The following is a 22849-nucleotide window of genomic DNA, read 5'->3' on the forward strand; positions in this document are numbered from 1 at the left end:
ACATGGTTACTACATACAATGAAGACAAGTACAGATCACATTCTACATCCTGGAACATATCCCTTAGATATCATTTAAACCTTTCTCCAACGTGTTTTGCAGATTGTTTTTGCTTTTTTCTTATGCCCTGGATGAAGAAGCACCTCCCGTGACCCAAGGCATCCAATATAGACCTCGGCAACCCTGGCTCACGCCTCAAACGTGCTTCATCCGGCGGTGCTCTAGATGTGCTGAACGGCTGTGGAGAAAGTCGCAAACGTCCGCAGACTTTCTCCATTGCAAATTCATGGTCAGAACTTACAACCTCGCCCTCCACCATGCCAAACAAGTCTACTTCACCTTTCTCGTCTCCTCACCATCTCACAACCCTGAACAACTCTTTGATACTTTTCACTCCCTTCTCAGCCCTAAACTGCAGCCCCTGGTGACGGATCTCAGTGCTGAAGAGCTGGCTGCTTAGTTCAAAAACAAAATCGACAACATATAACCTCCCAGTCCCAGACTAGCCCTGACCCTAGTCTCGTTGGTACTGCATCTTACTCTTGCTCACTCTCTGTACTCAGACCAACAACAGAGGAAGAAGTCTCCAGATTGCTTTCCTCTGCTCGGCCCACCACCCTTGCTAGCGACCCTCACACCTCCTCCGGTCCCTCTCCCCCCACACCTCCTCCGGTCCCTCTCCCCGGTGTTATCTCTCATATCACCACTATATTCAACCTCTCTCTGACGTCTGTCATTTTTCTCTTCCAAACATGCCATCGTATCCCCACTGCTAAAGAAACCGACTCTTGATGCCACTGATGCTGCCAACTACTGATCCATTTCAAATCTCCCCTTCATCTCTAAACTACTAGAACCTCCTTTCAAGCCCTTACAAAAGTGTCAAATGACCTCCTGACAGCCAAATCAAGGGGCAACTACTCCCTACTGATGCTCCTTGATCTTTCTGCAGCATTTGACACTTTTGACCACAAACTCCTCCTCAGTATGCTTTGCTCTATCAGCCTAAAGGACACTGCTCTCTCCTGGTTCTCCTCCTACCTATCTGACTGCTCCTTCAGTATCTGCGCTCTCGGCTCGATTACTGCAACTCGCTGCTGATTGGCCTTCCCCGCGTCAGACTCTCTCCCCTCCAATCCATCCTGAATGCGGCAGCCAGGCTCACCTTCCTGTCCAGCCACTACTCGAACACCTCTGCCCTTTGCCAGTCACTGCACTGGCTGCCCGTCAAATACAGGATACAATTTAAACTTGGCACCATCATCCATAAAGCCCTTCACAGCACCGCGCCGCCCTACATTGCATCCCTCATCTCAATCCAGCACCCAGCCCGCGCCCTCTCATTCCTGCCTCCAAGACTTCCCAAAGCAGCACCAGTCTTCTGGAATGTGCTACCCCAAACTATCCGGGGAATCCCTGACTCGTACAACTTCAGGCATACCCTAAAAACACACCACTTCAGGAAGGCATACAACATCCCCTATAACCAAACGCCTATGTACTCCACCTAATAACATGCTGCCTGTCCTACTGACTGCACCCCCAGCTAGCCACCATTAACCGCCCCATGCAGTCATACCGATTCAGCCACCACACAGCTTAAGTTTCACTATTGTCTATGTGTATAGCATCCCTCACTCTCCGCCTCTCCGTATCGTGCACATCTCCAGCCCCTTTACCTTTTGTATCACCCCATTATCTGTAGTATGTAAGCTCGTTGGAGCAGGACCCTCACCCCTCCATCAATCAATTACTTCATGTAACCGTGGTTTTTGTCTTTCTGTATCCCCCTTTTTGTAAGTGCTGCAGAATATGTTGGCGCTATATAAATCATAGAATCCTAGAATGGTAGAGTTGGAAGCGACCTCCAGGGTCATCGTGTCCAACCCCCTGCTCAGTGCAGGATTCACTCAATCATCCCAGACAGATGTCTGTCCAGCCTTTGTTTGAACACTTCGATTAAAGGAGAACTCACCACCTCCCATGGTAACCTGTTCCACTCATTGATCACCCTCACTGTCAGTAAGTTTTTCTTCTAATATTTAATTTGTGTCTCCTCCCTATCAGTTTCATCCCATTGCTTCTAGTCTTTCCTTGTGCAGATGAGAATAGGGCTGATCCCTCTGCACTGTGACAGCCCTTCAGATATTTGTAGACCGCTATTAAGTCTCCTCTCAGCCTTCTTTTTTGCAAGCTAAACATTCCCAGATCCTTTAACCGTTCCTCATAGGACATGATTTGCAGACCGCTCACCATCTTGGTAACTCTTCTATGAACTTGCTCCAGCTTTTCTAGGTCTTTTTTAAAACGGGGTGCCCAGAACTGGACACAGTATTCCAGATGAGGTCTGACCAAGGAAGAGTAGAGGGGGATAATGACCTCACGTGATCTAGACTCTATGCTTCTCTTAATACATCCCAGAATTGTGTTTGCCTTTTTGGACGCTGCATCACATTGTTGACTCATATTCAGTCTATGATCTATTAGTATACCCAAATCTTTTTCACATGTGCTGCTGCTTAGCTCAATTCCTCACATTTTGTATGTGCTTTCTTCATTTTTCTTGCCCAGATGTAGGACTTTGCATTTCTCCTTGTTAAATACCATTCTGTTAGTCGCAGCCCACTGTTCAAGCTTTTCTAGATCTTTTTGAATACTTTCTCTTCCCTAGTGTTAACTATCCCTCCTAGCTTTGTGTCATCAGCAAATTTGATGAGTTTCCCATCAATTCCCTCCTCCGGATCATTTATAAAAATGTTGAACAACACTGGGCCTGGGACAGAGCCTTGTGGTACCCCACTTGATACAGTCTTCTACTTGGATGTGCAGCCATTTATGACCACTCTTTGAGTACGATCACTCAACCAGCTGTAAATCCACTTAATAGTTGCTTTGTCAATCCCATATTTGGTCATTTTTTTCAATAAGTATGGTATGAGATACTTGGGCTAATGCTTTACTAAAGTCAAGATAAATTATATATCCACCGCATTTCCCTGATCAACCTAGTCGGTGATACTGTCATAGAAGGAAATTAGATTTGTCTGACATGACTTGTTTGTTACAGACCCATGATGGCTCTGGTTAATTACTCCATTTTTATCCAAGTACTTGCATACATGCTGTTTAATAATTTGTTTAAAGATCTTTCCCGATATAGAAGTCAGGCTCACAGGCCTGTAGTTTCCTGGATCCACTTTGTTCTCTTTTTTGAAGATAGGGACAACAAAAACATTTGCCTTTTTCCAATCTTCTAGGACGTCTCCTGTCCTCTAGGAATTTTCAAAAATTATGGAGAGTGGTTCAGCAATTACCTCCGCTGCTTCCTTTAGTATCCTAGGAAGTAATTCATCTGGACCTTGAGACTTGAATTCATTTAAGTTAGCTAAGTGTTCCCTCACCATCTCTCTGCTTACAGAAAGCCTGCATTCTTTTATTCCCCCAACAGCACTGGGAAGATCAGTTGATATTTCAACTATTTTCTGAGAGAAAACGGATACAAAATAGGAATTTAAAAGTTCGGCCTTCTTAACATCATTCTTAACCAATTCACCATTTTCATCTTGTAAGCTTCCAATAGCATCTTTGACTTTTCTTTTGCTTTTGACATACCCCCCAAAATACTTTTTGATTGCTTTTGGCCTCTGTTGCAAGCCTCAATTCATTATAAGCTTTACCTTTTCTGACACTTGCCCTACAGTTTCTGCAGACCCCATTATATTCTTCTTTAGATATTTCCCCCTCTTTACATTTGATAAACATATTTTTCTTCGTTTTTAACATGTATTTAAGTTCTGTGTTCCTCCATCCTGGTCTCTTTAAATGCTTCCCATTCTTCCTTCTTTTAGGGATTGGTAACGATTGTGCTTTGAGAATCTCATTTCACAATATTTCCCAACCTTCTTGAACATTTCTGTCCGTAAGAACATCCAGCCATTGGATTCTTCCTATCCTCTTCCTGAGTTCATTGAAATCTGCCTTTCTGAAATCCAACCTTGAGGTCTGAGTTTTCTCAGGTCTTCCTCCCCTTTTTATCCAAAATTCCAGGATAGCATGATCACTGCCTCCTAAGGTCCCAGCCACCCTTACTTCCTCAACCATTCCCTTCATGTTGTTAAGAATTAGGGTCAAGATAGCAGATCCCCTTGTTTTCTCTCCGACCTTTTGGAAGATAAAGTTGTCAGCAAGAGCGGATAAGAATTTGTTTGATCCATTACTTTTACCTGAGAGAGATTCCCAACAAATGTCTGGATCGGTAAGATCTCCCATGATCACTATGTTGTGCTTTTCTGAGAACTTGGCCATCTGATGTAGAAAGAGTTCATCCATATCTTCTGTTTGTCCAGGCAGCCTATAGTACATGCCTACAATGGTGTCCTTTCTGTTGTTCTCTGTATTATAAGTAATGTTTGTACACAGTGACTCCACCAGCAGAATAGTGAGTGCAGCTCTGGAGTATAATACAGGATGTAACTCAGGATCAGTACAGGATAAGTAATGTATGTACACAGTGACTCCACCAGCAGAATAGTGAGTGCAGCTCTGGAGTATAATATAGGATGTAACTCAGGATCAGTACAGGATAAGTAATGTATGTACACAGTGACTCCACCAGCAGAATAGTGAGTGCAGCTCTGGAGTATAATACAGGATGTAACTCAGGATCAGTACAGGATAAGTAATGTATGTACACAGTGACTCCGCCAGCAGAATAGTGAGTGCAGGGACTCCACCAGCAGAATAGTGAGTGCAGCTCTGGAGTATAATACATGTTGTCACTCAGGATCAGTAGAGGATAAATAATGTATGTACACAGTGACTCCACCAGCAGAATAGTGAGTGCAGCTCTGGAGTATAATACAGGATGTAACTCAGGAGCAGTACAGGATAAGTAATGTATGTACACAATGACTCCACCAGCAGAATAGTGAGTGCAGCTCTGAAGTATAATACAGGATGTAACTCAGGATCAGTACAGGATAAGTAATGTATGTACACAGCGACTCCACCAGCAGAATAGTGAGTGCAGCTCCTGACTCTATACGCAGTGACAGCGACCCAGCATTCAGTTGGTTGCCCGGGGTCTGACTGCAATGATTGAATATTGATGACCTATCCTGAGGACAGTTCTCAATAGTTAAGCAGTGGAAAACCCTTTTAAAATCTAATGTAATTTCTAGGCGTCTGTTGTGATGAGATGCCCCGGGCCGGTGAAGCTTCCAGCTCATTTCAGGACTGCTTTCTCCAACTGCGGACTGTCTCAGACCGCTGCATATAGGGCACATTGAAGGGACTGGCTCTCACTTTTCGGACCAGAAGGTCCTGTTATACAGCAACAGTGTGCTCCTGGCCTGTCATGAAAGCAGCGCCGGGCCAAGCCTAACCTAAACTTGTTATTTCCTGTGCTAAATCCCCCTGCCTTATGTCAGGTGCAACCACTCAGACCAAGTACAAAGAATGGATTGTGAGGGCAGGAGTGCGGCGCCCATACGTGTGCAGAGCAGAACATGCATTTGGAGTATTTAAAGCACTGTCAAATATTGTGGCGTTCTTGCAAAGTCAACTGAACGGCGCCCAAGTCCTGATCTGATTACACTTTAAAGGGTGTAAAAGTAAATCGCACAAGTCAAGGAGCAAGCGAGAGGGAGCGGCGGCTGGAAGCCGTCCATGGGCTTACTTATTAACTACTTTTTAAAATCATATTTAGTAGATATCAGGCTTTGAAATGACTGCGGAGCCTCCATATAACGTAATGCACGCCACCGCTGCCAAGCGCGATGCACCCACTCATCAGTCGCACAGCCAATGAGGATGCTAAGAGTTGTAGGTCCAAAAAGATATTGAGATTCTTGTGATAGATTACAATGGAAATGAGGCACAGGTGGTCCCCTAAATGTGCTGCACCTTACTTGTATGGGATATGTCACATGACATGCATTCTGCAGCTTCGGGGGCATGATAGTGGCGCTTTGTGCCGCACTACTACTGCTATAAAGGACTTGGCAGCCTCACCTGTCACCATTGCTAACGTATCTTTTTTTAACAATGTGCCACCCCCCTTTCACACTAAGCCTTGCCCTTTGTGCCCCCTTACAGTAAGACCTCCGACACACTAGCATTTCCTTTATCTGTGTGTCAAACGTGAAAAAAACGTCCGACTGCATGCGGACTGATTTTATTCAGTGAGGCAGCGCTCATCACATGCGTTATTCCAGTCCTTAGCATGGATGAGAATTAGGACTTTCTCATGACTGTCAATGTGCTCGCTGTCCAAATATTGGACAGCACACGGGCATGGCGAGTTGTGCCGAGCCTCTTGGGCATATGGTAAGTGTGCACCCGGCCTAAGTGTGTCCATCTCTCAGTAATAATGCCTCGGCATGCCCCCATTCAATAATGCCACCTTTTATGCACTAAAATGAGCAAATTGCTCTGGTTCCCTGCTCACCTCTGGGTAGCATGATCACATGATCACTGTAACCAATGTTGGTATGACTAAGGTCAGTGATTGGTTGCAGCAATGGTGCTAGGAGGCATATGAGGACAGAACCAAGAAGTTAGCGGGATAGTGGAGTGGTGGGGAAGGGGAGCGAAAGGGGTGAGCACAGTCAGTTTATTATACTCCATTCCGGGACGATTCTGCAGGACCTGTCACTAGCATTCCAGATTTTGGGGAACAGACCTGGATTTTGGGGGCTGTCCCTCAGAATCTGGAATGGTTGTCAGACATACACGCTTCATACTTGACCACTGAGTTCTTAGGTCCAATATTCTACGCTAATTCATTTCCATTATAAGGATCAACACTCCATTTTTCTGATACAAAGCTCCAAATCCGCTGCCTAGACCCTAGACATAAGGTTAAATGTTACATTTCTGTCTCTCTGAAGCCACCACTAGGGGGAGCTTATTTCAATCTATAATTAGATGCAGTAAGCTTCTGAGCTCCTTCTAGCTCCTCCTTAGCTGCTAAAATTTGAATAATCAACTATATATCTATGCAGGGAATAGGAGCTCTGGCTCAGGAAACAGGATTGACTGCTATGAGAATATATTAAAGAAAATGACCTATTGTATAAGCTACATTTTTTTATATACATATTTTTAAAGAATTTGTGATGATTTTTTTTACATTTTTGGTCACAATCTATATATATTTTTTAAATCCTAAAATCTTGCATTTTTCACACTGAGCCTAATACTAGTCTGTCACTTCTAGATCTGTAGAGAAAGCTTTGCAGCCGTCATCTCACTAACATCACAGGCAGGATTACACTGAGAGGTGACACCTATATGTATATAACACAGGATCCCCCATTCACAATAGATGATGTCACGGCTCACCTCCTCCCCCTCTCTGCACACTGACCACAGAGCCTAATACTAGTCTGTCACTTCCAGATCTGTAAGGAAAGCTTTGCAGCAGTCATCTCACTAATATCACAGGCAGGATTACACTGAGAGGTGACACCTATATATAGAGAACACAGGATCCACCATTCACAATAGGTGATCAGCTGGAACTTTCTACTCCTCTCCCTACAAAATGATCCCTGTACAAGTCATAGCGGATGTCTAGAACAGTCTCTCATACAAGTCGGTGTGTCTCTTCCTGTCTGTTGTGTGAATGGCCCATGAAGTAGCTCTAAAGCCCCCTGTCCACGGGCGTTGTGAAATCCCGCCGCGGGAGCCGCTGGGGAGCAGGAACCAGCAGATGGATCTCCGCTGTCAGCTTATCTGACAGATAGGCTCATCGCGGAGATCGCAGCAATTTGCAGAAAGCTGCGAATTGCCGGCCACGAGCGGAGAATTGCTATGATTCTCCACTCGTGGACAGAGGGCTGCGTTTTCCATAGCAGTGCTATGGAAAGTGTTTACTGCGTTCCCCGCGGCCGGATTATCACCGCGGGGAACGCAGTGATAATTGGCCTGTGGACTGGAGCCCTAAAGCTACTGCTATTAAATGTAGCTCAGGGAAGATAGTCGACCCCCATGGTCATGTACAGACAACAGAATAAAAAATTCTACAATCAGAAAATGAAAGCAGATTAGAAAAATGTGATATGTTTTACTATCTGGTTTTATTTAATACAAGAACATTTTGGTTATATCGTCCCTTTAAACATATTGCTGATGAATGTTTTTAACCATTTAGATAAAATGTGTGACATTATAGCGCAGACATTTGCTTTTAGACCAGTTTTAGAACTAATTGCACCAACCATATTATCTATACACATATTGCATCACCTATCTATCTGGTCTCTCTGCGGTCTATGTAGATGGCCAGAATCATCTCTGCTCCTCCCTCTATATAGATGAAAGGTGGACTGGAATTTTGGAATTATACTTGGAACACAGAGTTCCAGAGAGATAATGGGGAGGGGAACCGCTGCCAAAAAGAATCTGCAGTGCAGAGAAATTGGCATTTACATGTGAAATGAACAAGTGTACAAGCGCATTGTTTGGCCAGTTGTAAAGTTGGGGTTGAGTTATAAAAGCTGTGTATGGCGTACATGACAGAATGAGGATATGTAATATGTGATGGCACGGGAATGTCCTGTGTAGAGGCCCTTTTAGACACAATAATTATCGCTCAAAATGTGTTCAAAAGACATCTCTTGAGCGATAATCGTTGTGTCTAAACGCGCTGCCATCGTGCACTGTTCCTGCACTATTTGTTCATCAGTAGGGATGAGCGAGTATACTCGCTAAGGCACTACTCGCTCGAGAGCAGGGAGGAACAGAGGGGAGATCTCTCTCTCCCTCTCTCCCGCCCGCTCTGCCCCTCTCTCCTCCGCAAATCACCTGTCAGCTGCGGCGGCCCCCGAATCTTTAGGGACGAGCAGGGAAATACTTCGCTAAGGCACATTACTCGAGCGAGTAGTGCCTTAGCGAGTATACTCGCTCATTCCTATTCATCAGTGATTTCTAGCAAGCTAGAAATCACCAATAACTGTTATCAGCGCCGCCCACTGATTTTATGAGCGGGCAGCGCTGATGGCATTCTTTTAGCTGGTATCCCGCTGGCAGTTCTCAACGGGATACCAGCTGAAAGCCCCGAGAACAATGCAGCTGTTTGCATATATAAAACAGCTGCTTTGTTCTCGAAGCTATCGTGGCAGTATCCTGCTCCACCTACATTAACTATTAAGTAGCTAATTAGCTACTTAGAGTTATGCAAGGATGATCACTTAAAACTGTCATTCAAACGGTCATTTGAGCAATTATCTTTCAGTTTAAATGGGCCTTAAGGAACATGTGATGGCATGAAAATGTCCTGCATATGGCACACGGAAGGGCATAAGAATATCCTGTGTAAGGGACATGTGATAGTAAGAGAATGTCTAGTATAGGAAACAAGTAATGGCATTAGAATGCCCTGTATATGGTACATGTGATGGCATGAGAATGTCTTGTATATGGAAAATGTGATGGCATGAGAATGTCCTGTGTAAAAAAACATATGATGGTATAAGAATAGCCTGTAACTGATACATGTGATGGCATGAGAATGTTTTGTATATGGTAGAAATGATAATGTGAGAATGTCTTGTGTAAAAAACATGTAATGTAATGAGAATGTCCTATATATGGCACATCTGCTGGCATGAGAATGTCCTGTCTATGGTACATGTGATTGCATGATAATCTTGTCTATACGGTATGTGTGATCTCATGAGAAGGAACATTCAATCGCATGAAAATGTCCTGTAAATGGCCCATGAGAAGGCATAAGAATGTCCAGTAAATGGCACATGAGAAGGCATAAGAATGTCCAGTAAATGGCACATGTGACGGCATGAGAATGTCCTGTAAATGGCACATGAGAAGGCATAAGAATGTCCAGTAAATGGCACATGAGAAGGCATAAGAATGTCCAGTAAATGGCACATGAGAAGGCATAAGAATGTCCTGTAAATGGCACATGAGAAGGCATAAGAATGTCCAGTAAATGGCACATGAGAAGGCATACGAATGTCCTGTAAATGGCCCATGAGAAGGCATAAGAATGTCCAGTAAATGGCACATGAGAAGGCATAAGAATGTCCAGTAAATGGCACATGAGAAGGCATACGAATGTCCTGTAAATGGCACATGAGAAGGCATACGAATGTCCTGTAAATGGCACATGAGAAGGCATAAGAATGTCCAGTAAATGGCACATGAGAAGGCATAAGAATGTCCAGTAAATGGCACATGAGAAGGCATAAGAATGTCCTGTAAATGGCACATCTGATAGCATGAGAATGTTCTGTAAATGGCACATGAGAAAGCATAAGAATGTCATGCAGATGGCACATCTGATAGCATGAGAATGTTCTGTAAATGGCACATGTGATAGAATCTATACTGTATATGATATAATGTAATATTACTATGTAGTTATATGTAAAAGAATGGGAGTATCTGTTGTATAATGTATGCGATGGCATGATAATGTTCTGTGTGTGATGGAATGAGAATCTCCTATGTATACTATGTGTGATGGCATGCTACTGTGTACATACATGTGATGATGTGTCATTGTCCCTATAGAATGATACACAATATAGTATACAAGAGCAGGATTAAGAATGATAGGTCATACAGCACGGTGAGGGATGTATACAGATATGGGGAAGCACTGCGGTGCTGTACATGGTGTGATGAATGGAGTTGTAGACGATGGTGTGCAGGAACTGTAACATGGTGCTGTGTACCATAAACGGGACATTTTACTACTGCTGTCTGCTGTACATGTGCTAGAATATAACATTGCTACATACTATATATAAGGGGATGGGATTATTACACACTGTGTGAGCGATATCTTAATAATTCATGGAGGGACTTAGATCTGTATCAAACACTCTGAAGCCGGATTCCTGGTGCGGGGAGGATTACGGATCATGTTTGTTTTCACTTTAAAGCATTTAAGTCTGAAATGGAAATGTGAGGCCCCGGGTGCTGATCCCGAGGATTCATCCTTACCGTATTATGCATGTAGTCTGCATGACTGACTGCTGCGCCCCCGCAGGCCACTGAGGGAATGAGGCGAACTGGTCACATGCACAAAGTATTCACTGGTATTGGAGATGCTATTCCAACTTGACCTTCTCCTTTCTCTGTCTTTCAGTCTGCAGACTGTCATGTCACCGCAAGTGTGAAGCCAAGGTAAGAGACCCTCTATTTTTATGGTTATCGTATGCCAGGTAATGCCTGCATGTTGTGTAGGGATTTTTGCAAGTTAATAAAAGAATAATCTATTCAATTCAGCCTAATGACTTTATTTTCTAATGTCGGGTTTATCATATGTGGCATTTTATTATGAGTTTCTTCCATTTCTATAATGGTCGTTTTCTGGAGGTCCATTTATTTTGTATAGGATAGGAAAGATGGAAGTGAATTCACATCAAGCCATTTGTTTCCTACTTAAAGTGCATATCCACCAAATAAAGCCACTTTGCAAATAATCCATATTAAATCTCTATTTCCATTTTGTGTATACAGCTCCTGTGCATACACATGTATAGCAGTTTGATGCAGCTGTTCTTTAGTTGCAGACAACAAACAATGCCTGTTTGTAGTCTGATCTTGCAGTCATGTATTACTCTGCTTCTTCTTGTTAGCCTCTTGCCGAGAACTTCAGAAACAGCTGTGGTCAGTGCTGATCAATGTTATTTACTCATATGAGCATATGTAATCACAAGGAGAATTATGAGTAGGGGTTAGACATAGCCACACAGGATAGAACATTGAAAGAAAGAAGGAAAGAGAACAACTGAGCTTACTGAACTCTGAACTTGCAGCTCTACAAGTTGGGAACTCCCATTGAGCACTGAACCTGCGGCTCCACAATCAGGGAACTCCAAATAAGCTCAAAACCTGCAGCTCCACAAGTAGGCTGTAAGAAAACAGGTCTAAAATGGTCCATATTCTTTAAGAAAAATGAATGAGCATTTCCTCCCAGTTCTTGAGTCGTTCTTTCCTATAAAGTTCCTATAAATTCTGCTTTATTATTTATATTTGTTCATGGGTAATGTGGATGAAAATATTGTACTCACTGTTAGGCCTCCTGTCCACAGCCGAGGGAGGAGGGGGGAGTGCTGTCAGGTCTCCGAGGTGAGCCTATCTGATAAATAGGCTCACCGTGGAGAATTGTGGCAAATCATGGCATGCCGCTATTTAAATCCTGCGAGCAGAGAATCGGTGGGGTTCTCTGCTCGTGGACGCCGGCGTTGCACTTTGCATAGCAACGCTAAATCGCCGGCGGATCATCACCCGTGGACAGGCAGCCTTAGGGTACAGTTACATGCTGCAGATATTCCTCCTTCAATGAATCTGCAGCAAACTCTGCCTGAGTTATATGTTGATTTTCTGCAGATCCCCCCCCCCCCCTTCATTTCAAAGGGTGAAATCTGCTTTGAAAATCTGCAGTATAACTTGATATACTTCGAATCTTATGTTTGTACTGCAGGTCCATTTCCGCATAGATTTTTAGGCAGCGTATAGATGAGATTTGGTAAAACCTCATCCACTTTTCTGCTACTGTAAATGCTGTGGATTTTCTACCCAGAAAAATCTGCAGCATATCTGCCCCATGTGACTGTACCCCTAGCCCAAATGTAAAAGGTTTGCATTTTTCAATAGGGAAGATGGAACAATACCTCTGCAGCGCCACCTATTGGATGGCAGCATTCTTGCAAATCAATGTCCAACCCTTTACATAGGTCTTGTAACAATCATTGGGAATTGAAAACCAAGCCAGAATCCATGTACAGACAGCTGTTTCGGGGTGGTTGCCCCTCATCAGTGCACACTAGGATCCTGGCTTGGCTGGTGAGAGGTCTACCCCTCCCGACTCAGATTTGAATTTTGAAATGCTGCAGATCCGCACGTGAATTTATTCCCAAACAGTTCCCATACGGCGTTTCACTGCAGTTACCATGCGGCAAGACTTGACACATCAATGTTGTAGTTCATGGCATGGGATGTGGAAAACACGTGGATTCCAACACGGATTTTAGCATGATCTTGTCATTCAGCTTTGCCAAACTTCTGCATGGCTAATGCACTGCGGTTTATGGGTAACTTTGGGAATTAACTGGGGGTTTAAGCCAGATTGATTGGTAAGCAGTGAAGAAGAGCTGACACTTCTCTCTCTACAACATGCGTAGCGCGAACAGGACGTACATGATCTTGTGCCTCATTATTAGTGTGTAATTTAGCGTGACCCCCGCCAACCCCTCCTAATAATTCTCAGACATAGAATCATCTGTTATGTTCTGCCGGTAATGGAGACTTTGTCCAGGGTGTGATTCACACAGGCCAAATTCAGCATTCCTGTACGTCTGTCATCTGATCAGTGCAGAGCATCAGCGTCCGCGGACAACTTTGTTTTGAAATGAGAGGTGTTTGTTGAGTCCTGTGCGGAGGCGCTTTCTTCTTGCAAAGGTGCTTTGTCCTTTTGGAAGAATGGGGCACCCCAGAGGGCACTACAGCTGGCCAGATATTCAAGGCAATGATCAGCCGTGGGTTCGTTAGTATGAGCAATCCCACCAGCAATTGTAAAGAGGGTTATCAGGGGAGGGAAGGAAACAGGTCCAGAGTGGTGTAATAACATAAAAGTAGTAATACTCACCTGACCCCTGCTTGCAGATGGGGCACCAGAGGAGTGGCAGCAGTAGGGTAATGAGGGCAGGGGGTATTACTCCTTTTATGTTAGGTTGGTGATACATGACTGTATTTTGGTCTGCGTTTTGCATCAGAAGTGCATCCCGTCCTGACCCGAACGCAAAGCATCATAGCAATGTATGTATAGCACGTCCGTATAATGGACACAAAATGCAGGCACTGTTACTGCTCGGGCCACTAAGAGGGGCACTATTACTTTAGGAGATACTAAGGGGGCACTATTAGTATTGTGGTCACTGAGAGGGGCACTATTACTTTAGGGGATACTGAGGGGGCACAATTACTATTGTGGTCACTGAAAGGGAGACTATTAGTTTAGGGGATACTGAGGGGGCACTACCAATATTACCATAAGGGCCGCTGACAGCGGGCACTATTACTATTGTGGTCACTGAGAGGGGCACTATTACTATAGGGACTTCTGAGAGGGAACACTATTAGTAATGGGGCCACCGAGAGGGGGCAATATTACTATAGGGAACCACTGAGAGGGGGCACTATTACTATAGAGGCTACTGACAGGGGGGCACTATTACTATATGGGCCACTGAGAGGGAGCACTATTACTATAGGGGCCACTGACAGGGGGAACTATCACTATAGGAACTACTGAGAGGGAGCACTATTACTATAGGAACTACTGAGAGGGGGCACTATTACTATAGAGGCCACTGACAGGGGGAACTATTACTATAGGAACTACTGAGAGGGAGCACTATTACTATAGGAACTACTGAGAGGGGGCACTATTACTATAGAGGCTACTGACAGGGGGGCACTATTACTATATGGGCCACTGAGAGGGAGCACTATTACTATTGTGGTCACTGAGAGGGGCACTATTACTATAGGGACTTCTGAGAGGGAACACTATTAGTAATGGGGCCACCGAGAGGGGGCAATATTACTATAGGGAACCACTGAGAGGGGGCACTATTACTATAGAGGCTACTGACAGGGGGGCACTATTACTATATGGGCCACTGAGAGGGAGCACTATTACTATAGGGGCCACTGACAGGGGGAACTATTACTATAGGAACTACTGAGAGGGAGCACTATTACTATAGGAACTACTGAGAGGGGGCACTATTACTATAGAGGCTACTGACAGGGGGGCACTATTACTATATGGGCCACTGAGAGGGAGCACTATTACTATAGGGGCTACTGACAGGGGGGCACTATTACTATATGGGCCACTGAGAGGGAGCACTATTACTATAGGGGCCACTGACAGGGGGAACTATCACTATAGGAACTACTGAGAGGGAGCACTATTACTATAGGAACTACTGAGAGGGGGCACTATTACTATAGAGGCCACTGACAGGGGGAACTATTACTATAGGAACTACTGAGAGGGAGCACTATTACTATAGGAACTACTGAGAGGGGGCACTATTACTATAGAGGCTACTGACAGGGGGGCACTATTACTATATGGGCCACTGAGAGGGAGCACTATTACTATTGTGGTCACTGAGAGGGGCACTATTACTATAGGGACTTCTGAGAGGGAACACTATTAGTAATGGGGCCACCGAGAGGGGGCAATATTACTATAGGGAACCACTGAGAGGGGGCACTATTACTATAGAGGCTACTGACAGGGGGGCACTATTACTATATGGGCCACTGAGAGGGAGCACTATTACTATAGGGGCCACTGACAGGGGGAACTATTACTATAGGAACTACTGAGAGGGAGCACTATTACTATAGGAACTACTGAGAGGGGGCACTATTACTATAGAGGCTACTGACAGGGGGGCACTATTACTATATGGGCCACTGAGAGGGAGCACTATTACTATAGGGGCCACTGACAGGGGGAACTATTACTATAGGAACTACTGAGAGGGAGCACTCTTACTATAGGAACTACTGAGAGGGGGCACTATTACTATAGAGGCCACTGACAGGGGCACTATTACTATATGGGACACTGGAATAATGGAAGTAAAATCATACTTTGTGATGTCACACCCTAAACCACATCCCCTTTTACCTTGCCTAGTATTTTTTGGTGACAAAGGTGGCAACCCTTTATGCAAATGAGAATCTTCCATTCACTGACAGTACACGGTGGTCTTGAAATGGTGAGGAACAGAAAAATATCAGAAAGTTGCAGAACTTTTGATGATACAGCGATTGAGCGAACACACCTATAAAGGACAAACTCAGCTCTGCTACACCAGTATAGTTGTATCTGTACAGCATACACTCGGACTCCCCACTCTGTCACTGTGGTTCTTAAGCAGGACCCGGTTATTTCTTTGTGGCCTTACCCCACGGTGCAGCCATCCTGTACCAAACCTGCTGACACACGGCGAGCCTCGCGCCAGCGTCTCAGCGCTGCCATTGCTGGCATCTGGTCAGTGTTACCGAGGAATGGCACCAACCGGAAGGGTATTATAAACATAGCGAGACCCCCAGGGGGAGCTGAAAACACAGGGTCTGTTGAGAAGCGGCGCTCGCCCCGAGTTTACACAACGCTGCCCGTGAATTCTCCATCTCCCATTTCATCCCTCCAGTTCCAAATTCATCATTTCTGCGTTTTTCTTAAGTAAATCTTTAAATCTATTTTTGGAATTTTAAGCTTTACATGTTTAACTCCTTGTTGTCTGGATAAAATTTACTTTAGTAATGATGAGAAGCTTCTCCAATACTTTGCTTTATGGACTCTGCCATAAATCATGTATTTTTAAATTCCAGTCATATCTAGAGCTGCATTCAGAATTCTGCATTTTGGCTGTTACTTGGAATGCAGTGAGCTGCTGGTACAAGCAATCCTTAGCTCAGGTCCTGTTATCTACTATGTGGTGCTTCAGTCCTTGGGGTGCTCTGTTGTACAGAGCCTGCTATAAACACTACAACTCTCACTATATACCACCTGCTGTATAGACAGTGGACCAGCAGTACCAGAACCAAGCTCATAACATAAATACAGCGCCAGAACCAAGATCAGTACATAGCTACATTACCAGAACCAAGCTTATAACATAAATACAGCCCCAGAACCAAACTCATAGCATAAATACAATACCAGAATTAACCTTCATACATAGATACAATACCCGAACCAGGCTCATAAGATAAATGCAGCACCAGAGCCAAGCTCATGAGATAAGTACAGCACCAGAATCAAGCTTATACACATAAATATAGTAGCAGAACTAAGTAATTGCTACAGGTGAGCTGTTGGACTGACAGCTAAGCTTATAGGATAAATACATCACCAGCACCAAGCTCATAACATAAATACAGTACCAGACCCAAGCTCATAAGGTAAATACAGCATCAGAACCAAGCTGATAACACAAATACAGCACCAGAACTAAGAATTGTGCTACAGGCGTGCCGATGGGCTGACAGTGGTTCACCGGAAAATCAGAGGGGAGGAGACAGAGCCAGGAGGAGAATGATTCACTCAGCTCCACAAGATGCTGCTGCATGGAAAAACAAGATCATTCGGCCAGACAGATGTACCTAAGGGGGGCGATCGCCTCCAGCCCTCATCCATCTACTGCTCCTTTACAAGCTGGTGCTTGACGCTCCGAGCGATTGTTCAGGTTACATGCAGCTGAGGACCCGGCCATGCCTAAACGTAGGGCCGCATGGGCAGCACCTGCATATTGGGAGCTGGAGTCTCTTTGGTAATTGAATTCTAGGACTTTTGTATTAGGGCTGCTTTCACACTCAGCGAAAAAAAATCCACTGTGATTTCTCACTAAAACTCGCAATGACGTTCGCACATGATTTAGTTCCAGACCTGCTGCGTATAGATCTGTGGGATTTCACTCACTGAGGCCGCCTGCAGACGGCCGGGTCGGATCCGGCTGCGAGAATCCTCGCAGCGGGACCCGACCCAAGCGTCTCCAGAGAGCAGCGCGGGCACTCGCCTCTCCCGTGGCCCCTGCCTTTTCATGTGCTAGCTGCCGGGCAGCCGGCGCATGCACAGAGCGGGGGGGGGGGGCCAGTGAGTGAAGTTTCTGTGCGGGGCTCTGCGAAATAGAGCATGCCGCGGTTTGTTTGCCACGCGAGATTTCGCGCGGCCAAACCGTGGCCGTCTGCATAGGATTGCGTTTGTTAAAGCAATCCTATGCAGGCTTTCAGCGGCAGAAATCCCGTGGGAAATCCCGCCGCGGAATTTCCACCCGTCTGCAGGCGGCCGGAAGGAAATGAAATCCGCAGTGAATTTTCTGCAACAAACAGATCCTACACCAGCCTTGGTCATACTCTGCACCTGACTCCAATATATAAGGGTTTATTAAGGCTTCATTCAGTAAGGCCGCCTGCACACGGGCGGAAATCCCGCAGCGGGATTTCCGCCACTGAAAGTTTGCATAGGAGTGCATTACAATACGCACTCCTATGCAGACGGCCGAGATTTCGCGCGGCAAACAAACCGCGGCATGTCCTATTTTTGTGCGGGGCTCGCACTCACCCGGCCGCCGGCTCCGGTCTGCGCATGCGCCGGCTGCGCGGCAGCCGGCACATGAAAGAGCCGGGGCCGCCAGGCGCGGGTGAGTACGCGCTCGTCTCTGCAGGCTTTTGGGTCGGGTCCCGCGGCGAGAATTCTCACTGCCGGATCCGACCCGCTCGTCTGCAGGCGGCCTAACATCGTGCTGTAAGTAGTTATGGATAAGTGATGTGTGAAACTGACCTTATGAGCTCTATACAAATGTAGCAGAGCTAAGTTTGTAGATAAGCTCAATTCCTAGTGATGATATGATGTTTTACCTGTAGCTTTACATAGGACTGCAGCTCCAAAGAGTTAAAGGACCACTTTGGTGAAAACACATTTTTCCATCCCTGCCACCCTCACCTGGTTGCCTGTTACACTTTGGAGGTCTCCTCTGTGTATTCCAGCCACTTCCATGCAGTGCAGCCCCCTGCCTGATGCTTATCAGACACCATCTTGATGGTGAGATTTTTTTACTTTCAGTTGCACATGAATTCCATGATGCATCAGTATAGCATTAGCTAAAGGCTCTACCATTTCTGCCTGCTAGGGGATCAGTTTAATTATCATTACCTTCAGTATTCACCTATATAAGCTACAGTCAGAAGGGTGAGCTGTGATCTCCTCTATTATGCCTGTGTGATCATCATCAGTAACTGACAGGAGTGTATAAATCCTCCTGTAGGTAGTTTCTATGGTAGGTGCATGTAACAGTATCACAGAGACTGTGAAACTGACTTAGTTTGAGAACACATAACCTCAAGTAGTGTTGAGCTGGTCAGAACTGAGATCACATGACCATCTGAGGAAAAAGAGGCCAGGAGTTGCAGACAGAAAAAAATAACTATCCAAGGTAACACCAGCTCACTTATATATACGGGGGGGTTAGCTGCATAATGAATTAATTTTAAAAAATCCCCAGCGTATCCCTTTAAATGACAACTTCAGCTCTGCTACATCTGTATGTATATTCACCCCTGGAGCCTTATGCAATTCATTTTGGCTTCCTTCCAAAGAAACATTCCTTCCAACGTCTTAATGCATCGAGTTTATGGAAAGTCGGGCTCACAGCATGTGGCAGGCTGGTCGCAGATCAAATGCTAATGAATAGTTTTCCAAGATCTTCCCATCGTTCCGCGTTATTGGCCGGATTCTTCTCTAATGCATCTTAAAAGAATGCAATTAAGAAGCAGCAAGGATATCCCAGGGGCTCCGACACTTGCGGGCCCCTCCCTGATCGTCCTTAGGACTCACTGGCATCATGGGTCCCCGGGTAAACTGACCACGGTGTGTATAGTGATCACTGCGGAGTCATGAGCCATAACCAGTAACATACACTTGGCTGGTTACAGGGCCAACTGCGCCACCCTGTAACTTCATGGCACGCCAGGCTGCCATGACTCATCGGGCAGCAGTGTGGATCCGTAGGACACTCTGTTCCCTCTTACATTAATTTATATAAAAGTTTACGTAGTTTCCATTGGTTTGGAGAATCTTGGGCGCCTTCTGTTTGGTTTCTTGTGAAATTCCTAAATGGTCACGCCCAGTGATCAGATGGTGCCCAGTCCAAAACTGACTTACACTACCGTTCAAAAGTTTGGGGTCACATTGAAATGTCCTTATTTTTGAAGGAAAAGCACTGTACTTTTCAATGAAGATAACTTTAAACTAGTCCTAACTTTAAACAAATGCACTCTATACATTGCTAATGTGGTAAATGACTATTCTAGCTGCAAATGCCTGTTTTTTTGTGCAAAATCTACAAAGGTGAATAGAGGCCCATTTCCAGCAACTATCACTCCAGTGTTCTAATGGTACAATGTGTTTGCTCATTGGCTCAGAAGGCTAATTGATGATTAGAAAACCCTTGTGCAATCATGTTCACACATTTGAAAACAGTCTAGCTCGTTACAGAAGCTACAAAACTGACCTTCCTGTGAGCAGATTGAGTTTCTGGAGGATCACATTTGTGGGGTCAATTAAACGCTCAAAATGGCCAGAAAAAGAGAACTTTCATCTGAAACTTGACAGTCTATTCTTGTTCTTAGAAATGAAGGCTATTCCATGTGAGAAATTGCTAAGAAATTGAAGATTTCCTACAACGGTGTGTACTACTCCCTTCAGAGGACAGCACAAACAGGCTCTAACCAGAGTAGAAAAAGAAGTGGGAGGCCGCGTTGCACAACTAAGCAAGAAGATAAGCACATTAGAGTCTCTAGTTTGAGAAACAGACGCCTCACAGGTACCCAACTGGCATCTTCATTAAATAGTACCCGCAAAACACCAGTGTCAACATCTACAGTGAAGAGGCGGCTGCGGGATTTTGGGCTTCAGGGCAGAGTGGCAAAGAAAAAGCCATATCTGAGACTGGCCAATAAAAGAAAAAGATTAAGATGGGCAAAAGAACACAGACATTGGACAGAGGAAGACTGGAAAAAAGTGTTGTGGACGGATGAATCCAAGTTTGAGGTGTTTGGATCACAAAGAAGAACGTTTGTGAGACGCAGAACAAATGAAAAGATGCTGGAAGAATGCCTGACGCCATCTGTTAAGCATGGTGGAGGTAATGTGATGGTCTGGGGTTGCTTTGGTGCTGGTAAGGTGGGAGATTTGTACAGGGTAAAAGGGATTCTGAATAAGGAAGGCTATCACTCCATTTTGCAACGCCATGCCATACCCAGTGGACAGCGCTTGATTGTAACCAATTTCATCCTACAACAGGACAATGACCCTAAACACACCTCCAAATTGTGCAATAACTATTTACAGCAGAAGCAGGCAGCTGGTATTCTATCGGTAATGGAGTGGCCAGCGCAGTCACCAGATCTGAACCCCATTGAGCTGTTGTGGGAGCAGCTTGACCGTATGGTACGCCAGAAGTGCCCATCCAACCAATCCAACTTGTGGGAGATGCTTCTAGAAGCGTGGGGTGCAATTTCACAAGCTTACCTCAACAAATTAACAGCTAGAATGTCAAAGGTGTGCAATGCTGTAATTGCTGCAAAAGGAGGATTCTTTGACAAAAGCAAAGTTTGATGTAAAAACAATGTTATTTCAAATACAAATCATTATTTCTAACCTTGTCAATGTCTTGACTCTATTTTCTATTCATTTCACAACGCATGGTGGTGAATAAGTGTGACTTTTCATGGAAAACACAAAATTGTTTGGGTGACCCCAAACTTTTGAACGGTAGTGTACGTGTAGGAGGGATTCTTCCCTGTTGTCAGGAGACCTGTAAATTCTGCAGAATATCATCCAATATCTTAAGGTGTCAGCTCCGCTGTGTCTTTTGTGCGGACGATGCTGGCCTTTCTGCTGCCTTTGGCGGAACAAAAAGCTGCCCAAGCGAGAAGGTTAGTCACTGTACCCGTAAGGATGCCATATGACATGCCAACAGCAGCCTGTACAGCTCCTCTTAGCTTCTTTGCGGCCCCCTCTACTATTGTGTATCTTGAGATTAAGAACAACTAATTAGTTACTTGAATCTCAGTAGGTTGAATTGTCTTCCCAGGCATTCAGATTGCTCCTCAGACCCCGATCTTCCTCAAGAGGCCAACATGAATTAACATTGTGGTTCTACAAAACACCATCTCTAACTCAGGATCAGTACTGGATAAGTAATGTATGCACGCAGTGACTCCACCAGCAGAATAGTGAGTGCAGCTCTGGAGTATAATACAGGATGTAACTCAGGATCAGTACAGGATAAGTAATGTATGTACACAGTGACTCCACCAGCAGAATAGTGAGTGCAGCTCTGGAGTATAATACAGGATGTAACTCAGGAGGAGTATAGGATAAGTAATGTATGTACACAGTGACTCCACCAGCAGAATAGTGAGTGCAGTTCTGGAGTATAATATATTGTGAGTTTATTGCTTTAGTGTGATGCTTTCAATCTGTACAGATAGATACAAACTGGAGGGCCTTGTATGAGCGGACAAGGAACAAACTGCCCCTTACAAGGTTCCATGTAACATAACAATTAGTTTTAGTGTCTGTGGAATGATGTGTATATTAGACCAATTGGTTGCAATTCCTTAGTGTATAGGTAGATGATGGCGGTTACTGCTGTCCTCTTATGTGGCAGGGGCATCTTTGGGTCCGATATGCATATATCCCTATTCCACACTACTTCTACTCGAGCCAACCTAAACAACCAATCACCGTGAATCAGCCAAACCAAATAACCAATCATCTTCAATCAGCCAACCCAAATAACCAATCACCGTGACTGAGTTAATCCAAACAACCAATCAGGTTGTGAATGGTGTGGAATTTAGCTATATGTGTCCGGTATGGGGTTCCCTGATTTAACCTGATTGGTTGTTAGTGCCGAACTTGAGTGTAATATAGATATATGCGTCCGGTATTAGTGTATCTTGACGCCACCGGAAGCTAGGGGTTTTACAGGAGGAACGCCACTGTCACACCCCCAGCTCCTGATTGGTGCAAGAATACAAGGTCCTGGAAGGTCCTAGGATGCATTGTTGTCAGCCACTGCCGCCTGTCACGGACTGTCCCCGACCTCTGTGGCCTCCCTGGGGCCATGAGCGACTGCCCCCACTGCGCTGTGAGGGCTCCTTGCTATCGTCCTCCTACTCCTACTGCGCTATTACGCTGCACGCGGCGGCTGGAGCGTCTCTCCCCAGCGCCGGTCAGCAGCGCTGCAATGGACCGCCGCCTCTGGATGATGCCTTT

The 22849-nt window shown here is 45.0% G+C and overlaps 1 protein-coding gene across 7 annotated transcripts in view; it reads left to right on the forward strand.

Annotated features, from left to right (window-relative positions):
* Nucleotides 1-22849, forward strand: part of TNS1 (tensin 1) — a 498102-nt gene that overhangs the window by 186876 nt on the left and 288377 nt on the right. For all 7 annotated transcript variants that reach the window (XM_066575541.1, XM_066575542.1, XM_066575546.1 and 4 more), the window contains exon 3: nucleotides 11120-11157. In XM_066575541.1, coding sequence (XP_066431638.1) covers nucleotides 11120-11157 — 38 coding nt within the window. The remainder of the gene's footprint in view (nucleotides 1-11119; nucleotides 11158-22849) is intronic.

This window comes from Eleutherodactylus coqui, chromosome 8 (assembly GCF_035609145.1).
Source record: "Eleutherodactylus coqui strain aEleCoq1 chromosome 8, aEleCoq1.hap1, whole genome shotgun sequence".
Taxonomy (NCBI): Eukaryota; Metazoa; Chordata; class Amphibia; order Anura; family Eleutherodactylidae; genus Eleutherodactylus; species Eleutherodactylus coqui.